Source organism: Nipponia nippon, unplaced genomic scaffold (assembly GCF_047370975.1).
Source record: "Nipponia nippon isolate SJK-2023a ecotype South Korea unplaced genomic scaffold, ASM4737097v1 scaffold_1, whole genome shotgun sequence".
Taxonomy (NCBI): domain Eukaryota; kingdom Metazoa; phylum Chordata; class Aves; order Pelecaniformes; family Threskiornithidae; genus Nipponia; species Nipponia nippon.
The window spans coordinates 149,644,983-149,668,335 of record NW_028262290.1 but is presented as its reverse complement, the minus strand read 5'-3'; the positions used below and the strand labels follow the sequence as shown (position 1 = coordinate 149,668,335).

General features: G+C 35.8%; 1 protein-coding gene across 1 annotated transcript in view; it reads left to right on the top strand.

Moving 5' to 3' along the window:
* The window catches only part of ODAD2 (outer dynein arm docking complex subunit 2), a 92,270-nt gene that overhangs the window by 44,952 nt on the left and 23,965 nt on the right, over nucleotides 1–23,353 (top strand). Inside the window, exons 17-19 of the mRNA XM_087761464.1 lie at nucleotides 5,034–5,148; nucleotides 18,394–18,582; nucleotides 19,165–19,386. Coding sequence (XP_087617590.1) covers nucleotides 5,034–5,148; nucleotides 18,394–18,582; nucleotides 19,165–19,386 — 526 coding nt within the window. The remainder of the gene's footprint in view (nucleotides 1–5,033; nucleotides 5,149–18,393; nucleotides 18,583–19,164; nucleotides 19,387–23,353) is intronic.

Here is a 23,353-nt window from a genome sequence, read left to right as displayed (position 1 = left end):
CATGTAGTTTCTGTGAATGATTCAAGGGTATGTAATGAAGAGGATGGGATTAATATAAGAAATAAAAAACTGAGAGTGTTCTATGAAACAGTGCAGTTAACTCTGAGGGAAATACTGTACATTTATCATATGTTCCACAGAGGAAGTCTGCACTGACAAAGAGAGAAGACTAGTCGATTGGCATAGGTGAATCTACAGCTTTTATATGTCTTTCATATATTTTATCTCTGTCATGTTTCCTAGTTGACACTTTAACTTCTACAGCTACTGAGTGGAAGGTACAATAGTGTTACTTTTCTGCACCAAGCCTTTACTTGAAGGCAGCTTCAAGCAATTAAGTGATTCTTATTGACTCTATTGAGCTATGTAAAATGAGAACAGCAGCCAGCTTCTCTCACAGCAAAAAATAAGTTGACTTTTCTTAAAAAAGCATAATTATGTGACTGAACTTCCGTACTATTATGTGGACAACATGAAGCTGTCCTCCATACTCAGTCTGCTCCGCAGCCACTGACAGAGGTGCTGCTGCACATCTTTTATGTCCATTTGTCTTTTTGAGGAACTTTTTACAAGTTATTCTCTTTCTCTTACTAAAAACAGAGGACTAGTGCGTATTCTTTAACTGCCACTAGATTTCCATTTGCCCTTTTCATTTGAAAACCTATAGACTTCATCTCTGGCATTCAAAACTGAGGGTTTAGAATCTTAGAAACTAAAATGTACAATTATTTTAGCCAAACAGATGGAGTTTGAGTCATTGGTATATAATACTATTTATCAAAGCAGTCCACAGCAACTAGTGAAAGTTTTAAGAAACATGCTAAATTGTGGTTTCTAAAAAGACAAGATTACATTCTGCCAGAATTAAACCCTATAATCTTACCAGTGAGCACAATACAGAGTCAGTATAACTTTGTTTATTTACATTTGTATTTGTGGTCTAAATTGGCAGGCAATTAAACTAGACTTCTCAAAAGTTCTGGCAAATAACACTGTAACAGAAAAAGATGGCAGATATGACAAACAGATGTCTAGGCTGTGTGTATGCATGTGTGTTTAAGCAATACATGTTGAAGTTTCTACTGGAAATGTTCAATATTAAGTTTGAATTTGAAAGAGAAGTACTATTGCAGATTAACAACTTTGCTAGTTTCAGATATATAAAAAAAACCAAAGTAAATTCCTAGAATTGTAACCCACATCTTGCACAGACATCTCATGACATTCAATGATGTCATGATATCAAGGTTTTTAAATGAAATAATGTGAAAAGTCTTTATTAAACAACTGTTGACTGTAAACAGCCAACAAAAGTAATTCAAAAAATTATTTTGTTAAATTATCTGCACTGGTCAAATAGCAAATACCAATTCACCGTAACCTGAGATTTCCCAGAGGCTGTCCTAGACACTGCAGTAATCTCTGAATGGATTTAATTGCATTAAAATTATTTGCCCATAAGACATATTCTATATACACCATATGTCAGCTGTTCTGTGTGGAAACCAGGAAGATGTTTTGCTCATACACCTCGCAGTTGCCTTTTTGTAGGAGTGATGTCAGCTCCACACCCCTTCACCTCTGCTGTAATCATGTCTGGCCAGCACAGGAGTGCGTGATAGGAGCACCTCTTCACTCCAGCTATTTCTAACTGACAAGACAAGTACTTCTGGTTATTTTGAGGAGCAGAATAATTTACACCTTGTTCTAAATTGTATCAGTGATCAGATAAGAACAGTCTACGACAAGGCACAGAGCTTTGAATCAGAAGAGGTGGCCACTGGCCATCTTGGTCCAGGTCTATTGTGAGATGCCTCTGCTATGTTAAGGTGTTCAGAATCTGCTTCTGAACTCTGCGTATTTATATATTGTTATGTACTTATAGTGAAGCACCAGAAGGCAATTAATATAATAAAGTTTACATTTCTGCTTTGGGTGACTTTCACGCCTGTTAAGATTTTGACTATTAATAGTGTTCTATACATTGGGTACATTACATACATGTAGTTCAACTATTCTTTTAAATAGTTAAATATTTGAACTTTAAAATATTAAATATTAAGATTTTTGATATCAACTAAATATCGTATTATTTCAGCTTTTATGAGGCACCCTTCAGCGTTCAAATGAAATGTTCTGCATCTTTATTAAAAGAACTGTCCTTTAACAGTCCCATGAGTGGTTTTTTAATACAGGCTTAAATGTAGTTTAATTTTATCATCATAATGTCAACAAATTATTATATATCATTTAAGTGACTATAACCACAGAGTGACTAATGTACTAGCTATGGATGAATACAGAATTGAATGCCAACCAAAGTAAATTTTAAGGTATGTTTGCTTGTATTTATTGTGGTAAGTAGCTTTATTACAGCATCCTGCTAATAATGTTGTAATAAATTTTGGGAAGAAAATTAGATACAAAAGCTATATACAAGAGCAAATCAGAATATTGTTTAGTGTAACGGCATCAGAGCTGAAATTTTCAAGATTACAGGTCTATTTTCCCATCTCTGTCTTTGTTTATTTGTAAAGAATCCTAAATGTGTATTTTTGTCCACTTTAAAAAGGAATTTTCACATAGAAAGGAAACTAATATCTAAGCACTTTTATAAAGGAAACATTTTTTCAGGGCCATTTATTTTAGTGTTCCCTTTGCTTTTATAGCAGATATCCTCATTTAACACCCAGTTTCTTCATCTGCTACATTGTGCAGCGAAACCATAGAAAGAGAAAAAATTGAACTGAGAAAGGATTAGTCACTTGTTTAGCAGTGCTTTCTTTAAGTGGCAAATATATATTCTCAGCAAGATGAAAATGAAAGGGTTTGTGCTTGTGTGGTGATCACACAACGGTAATTCTTCCAGTATGAGAATTTAAGAGCATCGTTCTTGTATGTAGAGTTGTTTTCATTTGAGTTAATCTAGTGTAACTAAGAGAAAGCAGTAATTAGTGATGAACGATGTACTTTGGAGATTTGTTTATTTTGCATGTACTGTTTTTTAGTTTGATTTTACACATGTTGAATGAACAGAGGACTACACTTTCAGATATTCTGAGCTGTTCTGGTCTTTCTGGTCTTCAAGCAAAAGGCAAAATTCTTCTTTAGAAAATGAACCATAGAGTAAGGCTAGTTTAGCTTGAAAAGCTGAAGAGAAGACAAAAAAACTGAAAAGAAAATGAAAGTAAACTTCAAATTGAAAAGGAAGCTTTCAAAAAAATAGAAAGGAAAGATAAATCAGCCTAGAGGTTGTTTTTTTAAGTGTGGTGGAAAAAGCTGAGCTCAGTGTTTGGCATCTATCTCTTGATTTTTATATACTGGTTGGAGCTGGGTCATTTATATTTAGCCCCTCTTGGGAGGAAGTACCTCATGTTGGTAAATGGTCAGTACTCTGCTTGACTAGAAGAAAGATTCATGGGTTCTTTTTTAATTAATTCCAATATAGGAAAAAATTCCTTGTGCTTTCTGAAATGACAGGAAAGTAATGTTAAAATTGCTGAGAAGTTGGCGGTGCTGAGAAATTGGGAGTTTGGAGGGATTTAAGACCTTGTTTTGAAGCTTTCACTTGTGTCATCCTTACTATGTTGAACATATATATGTGATTGTGTAGTTTGTGATCATGCTGTTTTATTTTGATGCATTAAGATTTCTGAATTTGTCCTTTGAATGATGATTTTCTTGCAATTGATTTGGAGCTGAGTATGTAAAATAAGCTGTCGTAAATTAACAGATCTTAAATAACTTATAATGTCTCAACCATAGCTTTGTGCAAAAAAGTATTATTTTGAAAAACATAGTTGTTTAACCAGTTTGCATAAAAGCGTTATGAATAAAATCCCTTGTTATTTTAGACAGAGTCCATGTCCTTAATTATTTTTTCTGCTTCAAATGATGGTAGGATTACATACAAAGCTGATTTTATAATTATTTTAAAGATTTTCTGGCAAACCTATGGATCGTGAACACAGATGACATGTTTTACGTGATGTTTTTAAGCATGATCTGTATTTAACTTTCTCTTGCATTTACAATTAAAGATGTAGATCAATTTTATACAATTGAATTTTTACTTTTGAGGTTAGAAAATGAAGATATATTTGCTTTTCTTTATCTTCAGCTCATCTGCTTTGGGTTTAACATATCTTTTTGAAAAAAGGCATGTTTGTAAAGGCTATTAAGTTTTGTTTGACCTTCCTTTCCGTTTAAGGTATTCACTGGACCCTAATGTGAAGTTACGATCCCCTAGCCTGATTGATATGTAAACATAACACAGATGGTGTAGAGGTGATTCTGATGATAATTCATTTTTCAGCTAGTCACGAAGATGCTTTGATTACAGTGTGTTTAAGTAATTATAACATAGTGTTCAGTGTTAGTCTTGTTGGTAAGGAACACATGGGAAACAAGTTACGCGTTATTCATGCTCAACAAAGGATGCACTGTGGTGTGACCATTTTAATTTCTAATGCTAGATTAGAAACATAGTATTTTAAAATATGTCACAGAGTAAGGTAAATACATTAAGCATAGACTGAATAAAAAGTTAAGTACATAGTTTTGGGCATAAATATTTGTTTTGGAAAGTATTTGTTACTATATGAAAGAAGCCAGTATGCTTGAATTCAGATTTCACTTTGCATGCAGATCATTAAAAAGTCACATGCTTGTTTTCACGTTTATATGAGTTCTGGTTATAATGTAGCTTACTTTACTTTATCTTCTATAAGCATTTTGACAGTGCCGAGAAAAAAGTAAACAGCATTAATGAGATTTAGTTAGAGAACATATTCTGTCTTTACATCATTTATTCACACCCATCTGCTATAGTAAGCAATGTTTACTGACTATGTTGATGGCAATTAGCTGACAATAAAACACAAGCACTTACATAAAGCAAAACAGTATGCTAAAGAAAGTCATTATTAAAGCAGTGTTCCAAACAAACTGATATAATTTAAAATGTAACATTTCCTACTCCATAATTAATTATATCTTTTTCTTTTTTTTTTTTTTTTTTTTTTCTGCAATAGGATAATTGACCATCTAGATGGAGTTCGTTTGTTATGGTCATTGTTGAAAAATCCTAATCCAGATGTTCAAGCAAGTGCAGCTTGGGCTATTTGTCCTTGCATTAAAAATGCTAAGGTAAGAAGGTACTTAAAGTAATAGGTTTGTTATATATATGCTCACATATAATTTTTATATTTGGATGATGTCCAGCAATACTTTGCTGTTTGCTACTTACACTCTCTTTATTTCATTCTGTTAACTGCTTAAAAAAGATGATGTATTCACTTTCCAAAAGTGAATAGTCCTCCATCTAGCACTCATTATAGCATTCTGTTTTGCCTTTACAGTGCTTACTGTATTTGGAAAATATATTTTAGTAGCTTATCAGGACCTAAACTTACTGTTCCCAAATAAAGCATGCTGAAAATCTGACAATGCTGAAAACAGAAAGCTTCTACTCACAGGCTATGAATAGCACAGGTAGTTGTAGTTGTTCTCCACTGTGAGGTACTTCAGTTATGTTCTCAAGAGACCATCATTTGGTTTCAGAGCATATTTCAGACTTGGTGCCAATGTAATCCGTGGATTTTCTGCTCAGACTGCCAACAAAAAGTGCCAGTTGTGAATAGTGGTTGTTGTGCAGGTCAGTTGTGCACAGAAGACTGAGCTATTCATTTATTTCATGTCAGTTTCCAAATAGAGATAAAATGGTAAGTATAAGCTGTAAGTCATCTTCAGTGAATTCTTACCACTGACCTGTGGTAAAATAAATGGGGAAGGGTTTGTTTCCCATTAGAAGTTTCCTGGAATACTAAGTAGACTTTTATCCTTAATCCTTGTACAGTAATATCTTCTGTTTCTATTTACCTCCATATTTAATGCAGCATTTGCATCTTCTCTCTACTGTGCCACAAATAAATCAGTTGAGATCCTGACTATGTAAAGAATGGAAATGTCTTCAAAATGCTAGATATCCTTAGCATCCTTTGCAGGCAGTGTTTCCTTTCTGAAACTGTGCACTGTATGGTTGTTATTAATTTATATAGATGGATGGATGTAGATACAGATATATGGATGGAGGTGTTGTGAGAACATTTGGTCTTGATTTTTATAACTTCAGCATTTTCTATTTCTTCACAATGATTTCTACAATGTCAGCTTGCTTGCCATTTTTCAAGCATGCTCGTTATTCTGAATTATCTTTCCATCTTCTTTTTAAACATATACACAGTAGTATAATAAAGTTTTTTGTTACCTAAAGGTGGGGTGTATACATGTCTCATCTGTCAAGATATGACTGTACCTGCCTCTCTCTTGAACAATATTGCCATAACTGAATGTTAAAATATTACTTTATCTCAGAACTGAGGTAATACTTATTATGTGTAAGACTCTGCAACCTGTAGTGCCAAAGTAGAACTGCACATTGCTAGAGCTTCCACTAAAAGCAGTTTTTCAGAAACTAAGGGGATAGAGGACAGCTAATAGACTACATGGATTTTTTTCTTGGTTTTTTCCCCTGCGTATTTGATGAGTGTAAGCTATGTACATCCTTAGTGTAGCCATCCTCCTTTCATCTCTCTTGGCTGCCTGCCCAAATGCTAATCTGTGACCCCACAAAGAGTTCTTTGTGTGAGACTGAGGCAGAGTGGCACACTGAAACAAACCTACCAATAATACGCTTTCCTCTGACACTGAATGGAAAGAAATATGTATAAAGCACTGATTATAGCCACACTGTGGAAGTACAGTAACTATTTCTATCTAAACAAAATTTTGATTTTTTTTATTCAAAGTTAATAATATTCAACAATTTACACGATCTTCTAAGAAGCACAGTTTGGTTTATGCAGGGCTTGATTCAAAAGCAGTAATAAGTATATGACTTTAAAAGGATTATGTGCATTCTGGCTTTTCCAAGCCTGTGCTTTGGACTGCAAACCATGTTTCAAATAGCTGTGAGCTTGGAATCTGGATTTGTTTTCTTTTTGTGTTCTTTTGTGGAAGCTGTAGTGGTTCTCTTCTGTAGTGTGGAGGTTCACAGGTGAAACAGAACTTGTTAATAGTATCAGAAACAAATTTTTATAACAATGTAGTGCAGCATCCATTTTTCTGCACAGACATTTTCTGTAAATACAACTCAAAGGTTATTTTATATGATATTTATATAATCTTAGACGCTAATCTATCATACTGATAGGGCTGTTATTGTCATAGTATGTGAGTACATGATTACCTCTCACGCACTTACTCTCACCACAATCTCTTTAAGATTGGAAAGTCTACCATTTCTGTTTTACCATTAGGGGGATAAGAGTCACAAAAGGCCAAGACTTGAATTCTCAAGATGTTTAGGCGCTAGCCAAGCTTGAGCTTTTGGGTCTAACTAGTTTTCCTGCTGTTAGACAGGAAGTTAATTGCAAAGGGAGCAGAATCCAAGTTCCCATAACCCTAGACTACACATGTCGACAGGTACATTATGGTAGCTGGTTCAAGAGTACTTCCGATAGGATAGAATTGTATCAGTATGATACAGCTAAGTGATATTGTTTGTTACAGCAATATGATATAGGTCAGTGATATTTGGTCCATGTCAGATCTAAAACTTTTTAAATAGAGGATATAAATTGTACACTGTAGTACCTAAACTGTTAACAGCTCTGACAGCCATAATATTGGTTGGGTATCTGTTATCACTTCTGCATGCCAGCATTAGTTCTAAATATTTTTAGCCTGAAGAATTTCTTGTAGAGTGAAGATCTTACAGGTAGGCTGGCAGTGGTATGATTTGGGTGGTAGAACTCTCCTGAGAAAATTTGCACAGCACCTGTAAGTGCTACTTGTGAGTCTTAGACAAATATCTCATGATTTTGGATAAATTAGTTCATACATTTCTTTAAAATATAAGACTTAAAGAGACAAGAATGTAATTTATTCAAACGAATTATCTTAATAGAAGTAGATTCTTTTTAATTAGTTCCTTACTTCCAGAAGGAAAAGTTACTACTGCAGGCACATTGGTAATGATAAAGTGTAAGTGCGCTGTCCAAGAAACACAAATGATTATGAAAAATGGCTAAGAAAAGTCTACTCAACTCTGTTGATGTTGGAACGGCAATATTTGGTTATGATGCTTCTTTGAAAAACAGTATTTATAGTGTTCTCCCAACGTACATCAGCCCAAACAGAAAAATTTAGAGAAACTCTACGAAGATGTAATTTGGGCTATTATAAAATTCATCCAAAGACATTGTGCCAATAAGAGGAACACTTCCAGACTGAGTTTGTATGAAAATACCTATTTCCTCACAGAGTAACATTTAAATAGTATGTCTTGGGGGGGAAAAAAAGTTCTAGAGGTTATTTTCCGTCCACATATTTAGTAGAGTTTTGGGTGGAAACGTTAGAATAAGAATGGTAATGTCAGGCCTCATCCCTTCCGCTGTCCTTTGTCTGTACTTGCGTATCAGCTTTCAACTTTCAATGTTTCAGTTTTAGCCTTTGTTATAGCTACAACTATAAAGACTTTCTTAAAGAACTTCAGGAAGCCAGCTACGTACAAAGTCTGTCAAAATAATTTAAGTAAACAGTCTGATACTGGGGATTTGAGGGAAGAGAGAGGGAAAGTTATTCCATTTTCTTAAAATGTACTTGTAAAATGACATCTCACACTTTTCTGATAAAGCATGATTTTTTTCCCCCCAAGTTATTGCATCCCTTTCAGCTCTGTGGTGGAATTTCATGGGTGTGATTAAGACTGATCAGCCATCTAAAGTTGTCTGTGTATTTCCTACATACGGGGAAAGAGAATGTCCATGCTGACATAAAAAAACCCAAAATCAAAACTAAACCAGGTTTAAGAGGGAAGGGTCATGAGATGGCTATGTGTGAAGGTCAAGTAGCCTTCATTCTTGCAAAAGTACTATATACTGAGGAATTGACTTCCACTGGAGCCAACAGTCTTGAGTTAACCTGTGGGTGGAAAATATGCTGCTGCTGACCCATGCTATTTAGGATTCCTATATAGATTTTACTTGTTATGGAAATTTTAACGTAACCATATGTATAAAACCACAGAGAAAGTTTCTTTACTGAAAGTAACAAAGAAAGGTAGTTGAACTTGGAAATTCTGATATTTAACAAATAAAATTATTTGCTGTTTTAAATGAATTAAGATGCTTTGTTTACACATTTTACTAATTTATAACTGTAGTGTATAAAGATCAGTCGTGCCTTATAATGCACACTGTTGTTCATTTGTTTTATATTTTAAAAATTTTACTTAAGTAGTACCAATACATTTTTGTTTACTTACCATTCTTTGGTTAAGCCTGTAATGTCAAATTCCCTGCTTAAGTATGTACAGCATTTTCCAGTTTCTTTGTTTTCCTTGCTATGCTTCTTGCAATTCTATACAGAAACCTTGGCAGTTCAAACTTAGTGCTCTTACTACTCTCTTTCCATTTTCCTGTTTGTTTTCTCTAGACATTATAATTTTTAACATAAATCATACCCTACTTCTCTATATTTTATCCCATTTTTATGCAGTTTTTAATCCTTGATATCTGGATGTAGACTTTCCAACTTTTAAGCATTTGTTATGAACTAAACTTCAAGAAAGTACTATAAGAGAGACAAAAAGGAATTTTTGGCTTGCCCCTCAGGTCTTCCAGAGCACCAGGGTCCTTGGAGATTTAGGAAGCCCAGCAAGTTAGACTTGACTTGGTCAATCCATAGGTGGCTGCCGTGCTTGCCAGGGTGCACGCAGAACCAGTCTATCCAATGATTCTTGACACAGGCTGCCTAGAAGTTTAGTGAACCAACTATCATGAGGACTTTGGGCCTCCTATAGATATGTTACCCTAGAGATCCTGAATGGACTGCCATAAATTGCCCATATTGAGCATAACGCGTATCTCCCTCATCGGGCAGCCTCAGGTCCCAAGTTCCATGCAAAGCAGCTGCTTGAGAGCTTGGAGACCACAAGAAGCCAAAAAGCATAGGAGCTCCTAGAGACCTGGCTTTCCAGCTGTTTGGCAGCCCATCAGGCAAGAAGTCAGGGATTCTGTGAAAACCAGAAGCCAAGCAGCCTGGCAGCCTACTCACCAGCCATCTGGCTGACAAGAGAAAAGATGAAGAGGCACGTTGGTAATTTAGCCTGCCTTTCTGCCTGGTTTCTGTCAAAACTTTTCAAGAAGTCGTTGTGTTCTTATGGAGGATTTTGGTTCCATTCCATTAGCATTTTCTGATGGAATACTGTTCCACTGGAAAATATTTGACCAGCTTTCCTTGTGACTTAGTTTATAATAGCTACACATGCTAGTCAACAGCTTGTCATGTAGCTTCTGTACTTTTAAATTAGACTTGCTAATTGGATTTTAAAAATCTATAAAACGTTTAAACCCCATCCTCCTCACATTTTTTTCTTTTTCATCTCTTCTTTGTTTTTCCTTCTTGTCCCTCTCACTTTTTTCCTGTCTTTACTCTCTCACTTGCCACATGGGACTTTCATAGATTTTAAGGCAAGAAAAGAGCATGGAGATCATTGTGTCTGATTTGCTGCGTAATATAAACCAGAAAATTTCAAGCAATCATTTTATCTCGCGCAGAAGCTTTTGATTGAACTATAACATATTTTATACTTCATGATATTGTTCAGATTCTCAGTGATCTGTAATAGTAAGTGGTACAATATGATATGATTGCCTTCTCATATACCACTGTAATTTATGGAAGCATGCCAGAGTTGCAAAGACGCAAACAGTAATTGTTATAACAATTTATTAGTCTGTGTTGTCACTGCATTGCTTGTTTACCTAGACTGTCCTCAGAACATTCCAATATTGCTGTCTTGCAACTCTACAATATTAAACTACATATTAGTGATGACTATCTCATAAGCATATTAATAACTGTAAGAAGTTTGCTTAGACACTTATTTGGATTCAATTCAATCCCAAACCAATGGAAACAACGTTTAGTTTTTCCAGTTATTCAATGTTATCTGTTTCTCATACTTCCATTATTAAAGTGCTTTTCAAAATAATCTAAAGCAAATCATGACGTTTTCTCTACTGTGGCCTCAAAGGACTTTGATATTAGTAGTTTCACTGCTTCTGTGAAAAAAATTAGGATTTTGGCATTTGCCCAGTGCTGAACATAAGTGAGAGTTGTGAGGAGGGGGAGGAAGAGTAGGTGTAGTCCGCCAGACTGAAAAGTAGGGAAAACAATAGACAAAAGGACTACTAGAAGTTGCATGAGTGACTATGTAGACCTCTTTTTTTCCCCCCACCATCTTTTAGAGAACATGCATTGCATGCTTTCTTGGGCTGTACGCTTGGCTAATGGCTTTTGTTTCTTGAAACCATCAATAGCAATATACTTGCCAAGTATTTAACTGTGCATTGATCAAATCCCTGAAGAGCCAGGAGTAAGGAATTCTGCTCTTCCAAGCTACAAAGTAGCATTTTGCTGCTCTGGCTTTAGCTTCTTCAGTGAGGTGAAGAGGACAGGAAAGTTAATGTTGATTGTCTGCTGTTGTTTTCCCAACACATTGCATTTTCACAGCACAGAAGACTTGTGAGATGTAGTGAAGTAGTCTCGTCTTACAAGGTGTTTCTTCATCAGTTCTGATACAGTGGAAGCCTCCACAGCTGTATAGACAGGAATAAAATTAGCCTTTAAATATAAAGTAATTTGATTAATAATACCATTCACTTCTTTAATAAGAAAAATTAATAGAAACTTTATTATACAAATTTTGTGTTTCCCTTTTTCACTGAACAGCTGTAATATAGAAATTCATCTGTTGCATTTCTTTATTTTGAATTTTAAATTGGGTTGTGCATTAGGATGATAAGTTATTCAGTTGGCAATAGGGGATAGAAATGGACAGCTTCCTTCATTAAAGAAAAGGTAGTTTAAAGATGACTCTTGATAACTAAAGTTTATTTGCCCAGCCATACCATCACTTTTTTGGGCAAAAGCAATTCAATTTGACCAATTATCTTTGACACCCTAAGCTTTTTAAGATGTTCTAAGAGTGAAATACTACTTGTTTTTAGTGGAGAAACTTTTATCTTTCAAGTGGAGTATTTTTAAAGACAAACACAATGTGTTTTTGTAATACAGTGTTTAGCTTTAAATCTTTCAAATAAAGAAACCAGTATTCACTTTGGAAGAAATAAGAAAGGAATTCAGTTACAAAAGAATTCAGTAGTTCTTTTACAAGAACTGTATGTCTCAACTTAAGGCTGGTGAACTTTATTTACTTAATGAAAATAACCACAAAAAACATATAATATGATGACAAGAGAACTCAAAAATCTCAAATGTTCTCCTTGTATAAATACTGCAAAGATCAAGTGATTTTTTCCAAATCTGTCTTTCTGCGAATATCATAATGCTTTCTGCTCCTAATTAAAAAAAATATGTGCAAAGCTGGTCTGTCTCACATTGGCAGAAGCCAATGTAGAAATAAGTGAAAAGGGAAAATTAACTAAATTTTGTTAATAGTCATGCAGTTCAACAAGATGAAAATACGTGATTAAAGAGTAGTAGGATGAGGCTTCTATTAGCACAGCAGGTAACTTTGCTGGCCTCAGCATCTATGCCAGATAGTTTGTTTTGTTGTTTTTTTTTACTGCTTGAGATTGCAAACTCCTTCCTTTGAATCCAGTTTTGAAATAGTATTTCTTGTACTTTCTGAGGATAAAAACTTTGCTGCCTGCTAATTAGAAGATGTGGTCATGTGAAGTCATGAAAAATCCTGTTATCTCTTCCCGTGTTCTTCAGCCACTTAAAATGTAGTTTAACAATCTATATTTCTTCACATCTGTCACTTCAGGTTAAATATTACATTAAAAGTTATAATAATGATGAAGATTTAAAATGAAGCTATTTCCTGTTAATACAGAAAAACCTCTTGCTCCCCTTCCACCAGTTTTTTTTTAACATTTTTATGGCTTCTGTAAATGTCTTTGTGTTTGGCCTCTTACTGTGTGTTCAGTTCAGTAACTATTATTGTTAAAGCAGAAATATTCAACTTATCATTAACTCATACACTCAGATGTATACAATAAAATTATGTATTTTATTATTTATCAGTGGGAGTGATTTTATCAATATTCTTATCTATAAATGCTGTTTCTTAGGCTTTATTCTTACCATACCAGTTTTTTTTTCCTGCCTAACTCAAACTGAGTAGCCTTGTTAGGACAACTAAGAAGTAAGGTTTTGACACAATAGGTGGGGGGGGGGGGGGGGGGAGTAAATTGTGTAAATTCACTTAAATGTATTCTTCTTTCAAGTTGTTTTTTGTATAGCTGTATCCTAAGACGTTCTCTAAGCTTTCCAAAATACTTGGGAGTTTGTTGAATAACTTCATACGTAACATTAAAGAAAGTAAATGTAGTTTAATGGCTATATTAATAGATTAGAGTTTGCAGTATGTAAATACTGAATATAAATGTAGTCTTGGACTGGAAATGGAACGCTTTCCACTTCAAGTTCAATATCAAAATCACGTTATTACCCAATAGTAAACTACCCAGACTTTGAAACAGGGACATTTACATTTCTACAGTGAAGTTTAAGGACTATGGGTAAATATGAAAGCTTATCACACACTAATAGCTGGAAATGACAAACCCTTTGGGTTAAGTCTCACAAAGAAAGTTGTGTGTCAATTAATTTAGAAGGTGGAATTTAAAGATTGCATTTTTTTCTGTGTGAAACAAAAAGTGCAAAAAAGATTTCCAAAGACATATTATATATGATTTTTCTTCTCTTCGGTTACAAAAATAAGTATACATGAAAATGCCCAAGAGTATTTGGAAACTAAAATCACGGAAATTACTTTAGACTTTATAGTATGAACAGCTATCTGATGATTAATACGAGTATACTCAAAGAACATAGATTCAAAAGAACTAAATCCAGATCTCTGCAATCACAGGCACAACTTCATATAATTTCTTCTTTAAATATCTTTAAAGTATGGCAATTGTATATAATAAATACATATCTCTCAGTTAAAAAAAAGTAGAAATTTACTGTACAAAGCGAGTATGTGGTTTTGCTAAACGATACCAAAAAGATCGCATTTGTTGTTTAATTTTTTTTTTTGGAAAAAAAAAAAAAGATCTGTAAGTAACATAACAGATTTTAAAGCTTTCATTTCCATCCTTCTTTCTGCTCATTGTTCTTCAAATTTCTTGCATCTTTACTTTTCCCTTTGTCTTGCACAGACCACCAGACTACACCCACAGTCACATTTGGGAAATTTTCCTGACATGTGGTTTCTGCAGTTTCCCTCTGCTTTTCATCACTGGTAGAAGGTTCTGTCCTTGTGTTTAGCTGGTTTCACAGACGATTTTTGAAAGTCTTTCTTTTACTTATTGCTGGATTGTTTATGTATTATTCCATCAGTTTATTTGGACTGTACTCCTTTGCAACATGTGGAAAGTATAAGCCTGTCAGAAGAGAAATTTAACAAGTAGGGTTATAATTACCTGGAAAGAAAGTATGTACAGGTAGTAAAATATAAAATGTACATATTGGTTCATTTAGATGGGATACAGATTATCTTATCTCTTCATGAAACATCTTTCAAGAGCATGAATAATAATACGCAGATATCTGAACCACGCAGAAAAGTAGAATCATTTTCATGTACAGCAGGGACTCTTTCAAATCTTAGACACTTTACTGTAGAGTTCACCTGTTGAACAGAAGCCTTTCTCATTTGTCGAGCCAATATTTAAGCATAAGGTAATGCACACTTCTGTAGTAAGTTTCAAGGAATTGAAGTAAATGTAAAATACCTAATTTTCTTTCCTTCTCCTGTGTCTGCTCATTTATCTATCTAGTCCTCTAATACGTATAGGTAAGAAATTTCTGTGTAGAAAGCTTTCTCTGTAACCATTATCTACAGCCTTTGATCAAATTTTAAAATTTCAAGACAGATGTGAAAACTGATATCGAGAAATATTGGTTTTATTCAGGTGATTGTCTGTAGATACATTTACATTGCGGTATGTACACACTAGCAATGATAAAGAAACTTTTATGCTAGCGTATCCGTGGGAAACAGGCTGTAACCCACCTCCCTTTACATGCAGCTCACATGGTAATAGAAGTGGCAGAGCACTGCCCTTCCTTCTCTATTTCTCTCAGCTGCTTTTCTGAGTCACAAACTTTTATTGTCCTTCTTCTGCATAAACATTTAGATCCTCTTTTAATTTCTGTGAGGACCCCTGCTACTTGTTCACTGTTTTTTTAGGACTTCAGCATGAAGTTTGCTCTTGGATACCACCCTTTTTCCACATGCTGTGGCTTCTGGTTTTGACCCTCACACTCTATGGCTTTAACCTCTCCCTTTCAGTCTCAAGAATTGCACTGCCTGTGGTGGAAAATATTTTGTTCCTGATGGGCCTACCCACTGCTTTTGCTTTCTGTGAGAAGGAAACATCACAGCTAAGGGTTCTGTTAGGCATTTGGACCCAGAACTAAAAAAGATGAACTGCAGCATCTTCTGGAATTTTTATTTACCAAGTCCATGAGCAATTTGATGGATTTGCTCAGCACAGCTAACACAATACAATTGGACCATACTCTGTTCATAAATCAGCCCCCAAAAAGAAATAAATGTAATCAAAACCATTCTTGGTCTCAGGGTCACTCCCTAGCCCTAGGAAGGTTCATATTATCCATGTTTGCACTTTCATGAAGTCCTAAGACCTTTTAGTCCAAAAGGGTTTCAGGAGAGTGTCTGGTAGTTTTTATTCAAAATTCTCCTATTGGCCAGTTGAAGGAAGCAAATGAAGAAATTCCACGTGCAGACCGTTGTTTCCATCTCTGCACATTTACCATCACTGAGGTGCACAGGCTAAAATTTCTTCTACAAAGTTACTGCTGACCACTTGGCCAGTCGCTTTTACTCTCTTTCCAGTGTAATAACAGTCTGACACCAGGCCATGCAATGCCACCTGCAGATGTACCACAACAATGTCACCAAGAATCTCCTCTGACCTATTTTCAGTTCCTATTTTCAGTACCCGTTTTGAAGGGTATGATTTGGACACTAATGGCATACTTTTAGTAAATAGTTCCATAAAAATTAGATGACCGTCAAAAAACACCTGAAGTTCTTGCCCGTAGTGGTTTCTGACCTGTATCTATTTCGTAATCAATGGTTCATTTGCTTTTCCTAAGTCCTATGTTTCTACAGAAATCCTTAAGTTAGCCATAATTAAGTCGTTTGCTAGTTTCTATGTTCATTGAACAAAGAACTTTAAGACAACTACTCATCTTTCCAGATCCACATCTGAAAGGTTGAAAATCTAACAAAAAATGTTGGGCTGGATTATGGGCCCATTCAAGTAGAAATGGTGATTTCTCCAGGTTACATTGCAATACTTCAGATCCTCAGGTTAGGCCCTTGAAGTTCCATCCACCCCTTTGCTAATTATTATGCTTACAATGAAGTTTCTGAAAATGCTGCTGCATTTTGCAGTGTTGTCTTTCAGGCTCTATATAACTAGGCATCCTGAGAACCCCTTCTAGATGGGTGTTGGCAAGATGTTGCTTAGTTACCCACAGATTGAATAAACATGTGAAAAATCATTCAAATAAATAGATGGTTTTCTATTCTGGCATTGTTTCTGTCCACGAGGAAACTGAAAAGAGATTGTCTAAAATAATGTAATCTGACATGGTGGAGCATCTTACCAAACAGAGAGATATATTTCTTTTCAGGCATCTCAGTTCAACAGATTGCAATGAATCGTGGTGTACAGCATTGGTCAGTGACTATGTAACTTAATCAGTTAAGAATTTGTGCTTAAACAAAACTTAGATTTATACCGTGTGCTTTTAAGGGTACATGAAGTACTGTATGCTGCATGTCACTTTATCAGATACTGTCAGTTCCTCTTTGCTTGAGACAACCAAACGAATTCCATACCCGTTAGTTCAGTCTCACAGCACCAAAACTGCTGGTTTTCTCTGTTTTACACATTGGCATGTAAACGTGTGCTTGGTAATTTGAGTTGGCTAACAAACACAAGAGTGTGAGAACAGCCAGTGCGGTGTCAGACCAAAGGTTCACTGAGACAGTATTCCGTTTCTCATTGTAGCCTGCAAGGGATGCCTGAGGAAAGGTAGAACAACAGGGCAAACTTGTGGCCGTGGTTCCCCTCCCCAGAATGCTCTCCCACCTTCAAGAAATCTGTGTCTCAGGAACTTTCTAAATCAGAGAGAATACTTCTATATTGAATAACTCTTAATGGAATATCTCTATATTGAATAACTTTTTTTCCTGTGAATTTGTCTAGTTAATTTCTAACATGTAAACTTCTAATAGCCACTGCAGTCCTGCTCCAAGGACTTCAACATCTTAACTATGCTTTGTTTGAAAATAACTTTGTTTCATTCTGAACAGGCCACCTGCAAATTTCACCTGATGCTCTCAGGTCTTCTAGAAGAGATATCCCTGTGTGCCCTTTCCGTTCTACTCAAGATTCTATACACCTCTATCATACCGCTCCTCATTTTTCTCTTTTATTGCCTTGAGTGTCCTAGTTGGTTAGTCATTCCTTCTATAGAGCAGTTCCCTACCTTTGGTTATTCTTTTCATCTTTCTCTAAACCTTTTCTAATTTTACTATAACTTTTTCAAGACAGAAAAGATGGACCAGATCTGCATACTGTATTCAAGATCAAGGCACACAGTTTAGTTTTCTATTTCTTTTCTAAGAGCATACTTGGACATTTTTCCAGAGTTGTGTTTGTGTCCTTTAGCCACACTTTACGTTGATTGTTCATACTCTGAGGTGCACCATGGTTCTCCCACAGTTGCTGTCAGAACTTCTGTAACTCCCCTCTTAAGTATTCCTGAATCCTCATTTGCATTGATACAAGAAAATAATATTACCACTCCTTTGTCTTAGCTGTCAGACTTAATGTAGGAAATAGAAAACACTATGAGAGCCTAAACAGGGGTGTCTATTGCTGTTTTAGATGCCCTAAGGTATGTGAGGCACCCACCTGGCAAATACGATACAGCAGATAAAGGAGACTTGCACCCTTCTGGAGTGACAGCTTGAGGCCATATAGAATACCCTGTGGTATCTAAAATGACACTAGATACCTTTATTTAGGCATTGAATTTCTGTCTAGATGGTGGTATGTAAAACAGTCTAACTCTCATATGTCAATCAAGAGAGCTCTGAGTTCCAAATTAGCCTTATTTCTTGGTGAAGGCAACACAGCAATAGCTGCAGTTTTGAATAATTATGTCATGCCAATCTCTTTTTTTAACATTTGCATATAAATACTGATTGAATATTTAAAAATAATGTTTCTTTTGATTCTCATTTAGGATGCTGGGGAAATGGTTCGATCCTTTGTTGGTGGCTTGGAACTGATAGTCAATTTGCTAAAATCAAAGAATAAAGAAGTTTTAGCAAGTGTATGTGCAGCAATTACAAATATAGCTAAAGATGAAGAAAATTTAGCTGTTATAACAGATCATGGAGTTGTCCCTCTGTTGTCCAAACTAGCAAACACAGTAAGTAACTTCTAAACATATTATACTAAGTATCTGAGTTTCTTATGTCACACTCCATTATACCCAATTAAAGGTTATGACAAGAGTGGTAGATTTTGCAGCAGCTACAAGGAAGAATTGTAGAATCCTTCCTCTATGAGATGTATATTGGACATGAAAACACTCTGTGGCTGGTACTGAAATTGCTTTGGAAGATAAGCTTCATTTTAATAGTTACTGTTGCTGAATATTGCTTTTGAGATGCAGCTGCCATATGAAAAAAGCACAAAGGATCGAGAGAGCAATAGATCTGAACCATGCAGAGAATCTCAATGATGGGACTATATGTTACATTTTAATGCTAATCTTATCTAATTTCCAGTCAGTCTAAAAGCACCTTTGAAATAATATAAAAATTCACAGCACTTCCTACAAAGCAAATAGGGACTACTAGCTCCATGCCTTACAGCTCTCTCCAGTTTTTAATTGTACTGCACTTATATTGGGGTGCCTTAAAGATGTTTGAGAATACAATTCTGCTTTCCTATGAAATTTTTATTGTATTATCTTGTCTTTAATTTATTATGTTTTTACCTTCTGCAGAAGAATGACAAATTAAGACGTCACTTAGCAGAGGCCATTTCCCACTGTTGCCTGTGGGGGAGCAATAGAGTAACCTTTGGAGAGACCAAGGCTGTAGCTCCTTTAGTACGTTACTTGAAGTCAAATGATCCATCAGTTCATAGAGCTACAGCTCAGGCTTTATATCAGCTTTCAGAGGATCCCAACAACTGTATCACTATGCATGAAAATGGAGTGGTGAAGGTGAGGTAGAAGGTTTTTCTTATTTGGAGTTCAAATTATTGAAGGGTTTGGCATGGTCAAAAGAAGAGATCTTTAATTTGAAATAGTTCTTGAATACTGCTGTATACCTCAAATTTTCTGAACTTTATCCTAAAAATGTTTGGTTAAGTAGTGAATTAGGGAACAGTATTTCAGTCCTAAAGATATTACAGCTAGGTGGTTGTTAGGAATGGAAATATGATGTGGACATTCACCTCTAGAGTACTTGACTTGACTCTGACTTAGGCTGGTAGTGGCATCTCATCAGCATTTTGTCATTCTCAAGTGACTTTTGGAAAAGAAGTTGGGTTATCTTAATGGATAGTTGCCTAGTATGGCAGAAAGTCACATAGGAACTGAGTGTAACTGGATTTGGGAACAAATTAAGATAGAATGATACAAAGGCTTAGTTTACATGGAGCTGTTTCAGTGAATTCTGTATTTACTTATAAAAATTGTTATTTTAGGAGTTAAATATGAGTGTGTCTGTGAAGACCTTACTCTAGAAAGAGTTTTTCTCTCAAAAAGATTTTTCTAGCAAAGTTTTATCTCACTAGTTGAAGCCAGTAGAGTTAGTCCTTTGGCACAGGAGAGGTAAGGATTATGGCCTTAAAGATGGAGATTGTAGGAGCTCTCAATTTTCATAAATTTCCTGAAAGATTCCCTATTTGCAGACTTTTTACTTCATGTTCAGGTAAATGTATTGAAAGTAAGAGTTGACTTATGATGCAGTGTTATTATTAATGTTGAATTCATGCCTGCAGTAATGATTGTGCACTTTACTGTCAGCAATTTCAATTCTGGCACAGTCTAATGGTCCTGCATCATAATACACGTATCTGTAGTTGGCTATGTCTGTAGTTGAATTAAAAAGATGCACTGGTCAAAAATGTTTAAAGGCTCAGTTTAAATGCCAGTACTTGAACTGACTGAGATCTAAGCTGCCCTTTCAGTGCTGGAAAGTAACATCTTCCCATCACAATTGCATTATACTGGCTATGCAGAACAGGGGAATATATACTGTACTACAGCTCAATTTGAAACTAGTGTGTGATGGATGACTTTTTAATGTTGCTTATCTTTCAATTCAACTGACACAACCCATTTTCTTCCCTCCTGTCATCTGTTGTTTTCATTCATTTTATTATGCAGGTTTTAGGTTTTATAAGTTGTAGCACACTGAACATACTGTATAAAACCGATTCCAATGATATACTTTTGTAATAATTCCATCTCGGTCTAGGTTCATCTTTTTTTTTTCAGTCCTAGTTAAAATATTTAGACTAATTAAAAACATTTATTTGCACTTGCAGATAGATAGGGATGTACAGAAAAATGGCACAGGTGTTTAATTTCTTTATTATTCACAATATTCTGGAATGACTATAATATGTTAAGGGAGAAAAAAGGCAACTGTTAAAAGGAAGAATGAAACTACAAAATAAAGGAACTTGAGTTATGCTTGTTGCATCTAACTTTTTGTCCAGGGTGCACTTCTCTTCTGGTGTACAAGAAACTTGGTTTTTTGTAATGCAGTGGATGAGTGTTTGAATATGGGTTTGTATGTGGGTCCATCACAGAACCAAAGTGGAAGTGCCTCTCATCTCATAACTGATAGGTGGCCTGGACATATGAGAGGCTGTATGACCAATTCTCATCACGTGTGCCAGCACACGCCTGTATTTGTATCATATAAGCAGATGTGCATTAGTAATATGACAGAAAGCAGCTGCATTTGGTCCCTGTTGAGACTAACAGCCAGTGTAGCAGTTCTGCTGAAAGTGACCTGGAGAGTAGGTTCAGCAAGCTGAATGCGAGTCAATAAGGTGCCCTGGGAGTGATGAAGGCTAACAGGATCCTGGGCTGTCTTAACAGGAGCATAGCCAGTAGGTCAGGGGTGGTGACTTAGCACTTATTAAGTCACATCAGGAGGACTGTGTTCAGTTTGGGCTCTAAGTCCAGTGGAGGGCCACAGAGATGGTTGGGGAGAGAAGCACATGACTTGTGAGGGAACTGAGCTTGTCTAGCTTTGAGAAAGAAGGCCTTTGGGCAGCGGTGCCTAATAGCAGCCTGCCAGTATCTAAGAGAAATTTATTGAGGTGACAAAGGCAGGCCCTTTACTGAAGTGCATGGTAGGAGGACAAGAGACAATGGTCATAAATTGAATCTGATAGGTTCCATCTGGATATAAGGAAAAAATTCTACCGTGAGGGTAATGAAGCACTGAAACAGTTCCCCAGAGAGGCTGTGGAATCTCCACCCAAGGGAATTTAGACCTGGCTTGACAAAGCCATCAGCAACCTGGTCCAAACTCAGTGTTGACCCTGCTTTGTCTAGGAGGCTGGACTAGATGACCTCCTGAGATACCTTCCGACCCAAATGATTCTGTGATTCAGATAATCTGATTTCTATCAGATGGAAACTAATGAAAATAAGAGGAAGTATGGAAAATAATGATTCATCTTTGCAAACCACTTCTTCACTATCTTTTGGTAATTAAGCAGTATTCTCCAGCGTCTCAATGGACTTTATTGAGCCATAACCATGGCATATTCAGTTAGGGAAAACAGCTATAGTTGTGATGATGACCTTTCCCATTCAGTATCCAGAAACATTCACCCTGTCTCGTATGGCAGAAACCTTCTTCACTATACTTAGTCAGATGGGTATCTCAAAAGAAATACTGTCAGAGGAACAGATTTAATCACTCTGTTGTTTAGGTACTTAGGGAGATGTGTAAGATAAATTGTCTGAATTCCACTCTGTATCACTCAGAAATGAAATACTCATTCCATGAACAGAAGATTCATTTGAATTTTAGGTCAGGGCTACAAATGTATGTGACTAAGAGATGCAGTGCTGTCCTTCAATACCTTGAAGTATTTCAACATTCCATTAGGTTTGACTAAGTCTCCTCTGTAGTTCACAAAATCTCAGCTTTTTTGGGGGAAAGCAGTCTGACTGCAAAGAAAACTTGTTCTGTAATGAATCTTTAAAGTGCAGCCATACCTGATCAAGAATTAAGAGGTTAAAAAGTGTTAAGATAAAAAGACCTGTGACCGCGCACTGCCATGAAGGACCTGGAATAATTCTTCATACCTGCTAAGTATCACAATATGCAAAAGTCTCGGGAAGGATTTTTGGAAGTGACTCAGAATATCAGTGAAATCACCTCTAACCTTAAAAGGCTGCGCTGTTGATTCATGCCATAAGCTGTTCAGTTTGGTAGACTGGAATCTCTTCATAGCCAGGAGGTGATTGTGAACCAAATACGTAGCCAGGAAAGGAAACATTATGATTCCTTACTGCTCATTTTTCTTACTGGCAGTAAAAAATAAAATATCCTTGGAAGACACTAATTTACCTGAAGGAGTAGTTCTTGCTAGTCCCCCAGAAAGGAAAAATAACTGAAGTTTGGTGAAATGTGTTTTCAGATAAACTAAATCAAACTAGTCAGATGGTTGATGTCATCTATACCAAAGACTGTCAGCCAATGCATAGTCAAGTGTACCGAATAAGTGTAAATCTTCAAGAAGAGATCTGTCCAGCTCTTAGAGTAAACTGTCTGCTGTTCGGTGTCCTACTGAAGTCCGTGTGTATAGCATAGAATCTGAAGTCCTAGGGTCACCCAGCAAATGCGTAACAATGAGGTGTAACAATTTACAATTGTAAATTGAGCCTTGAAAACAAGTTTGATACTTTTAAAATTAGAAGATATTAATTATTTTAAGAAATCCGTCCAGCTGAAGAAATTCTTTAAACACATCGCATAATTAGTGCTAAGAGCTACAAATAAATAGGTAAGCTACATGGAATTATCTTATTCAACACCTGCACATATTTCATTTTTCTGTGTGTTTGTTTTCAATTACATTCAAGTGAACATTCATGGAGGTGCTTAATTACAAATGCTGCAGACATTTAATCTGGAGAATATGAAAGTAATTAT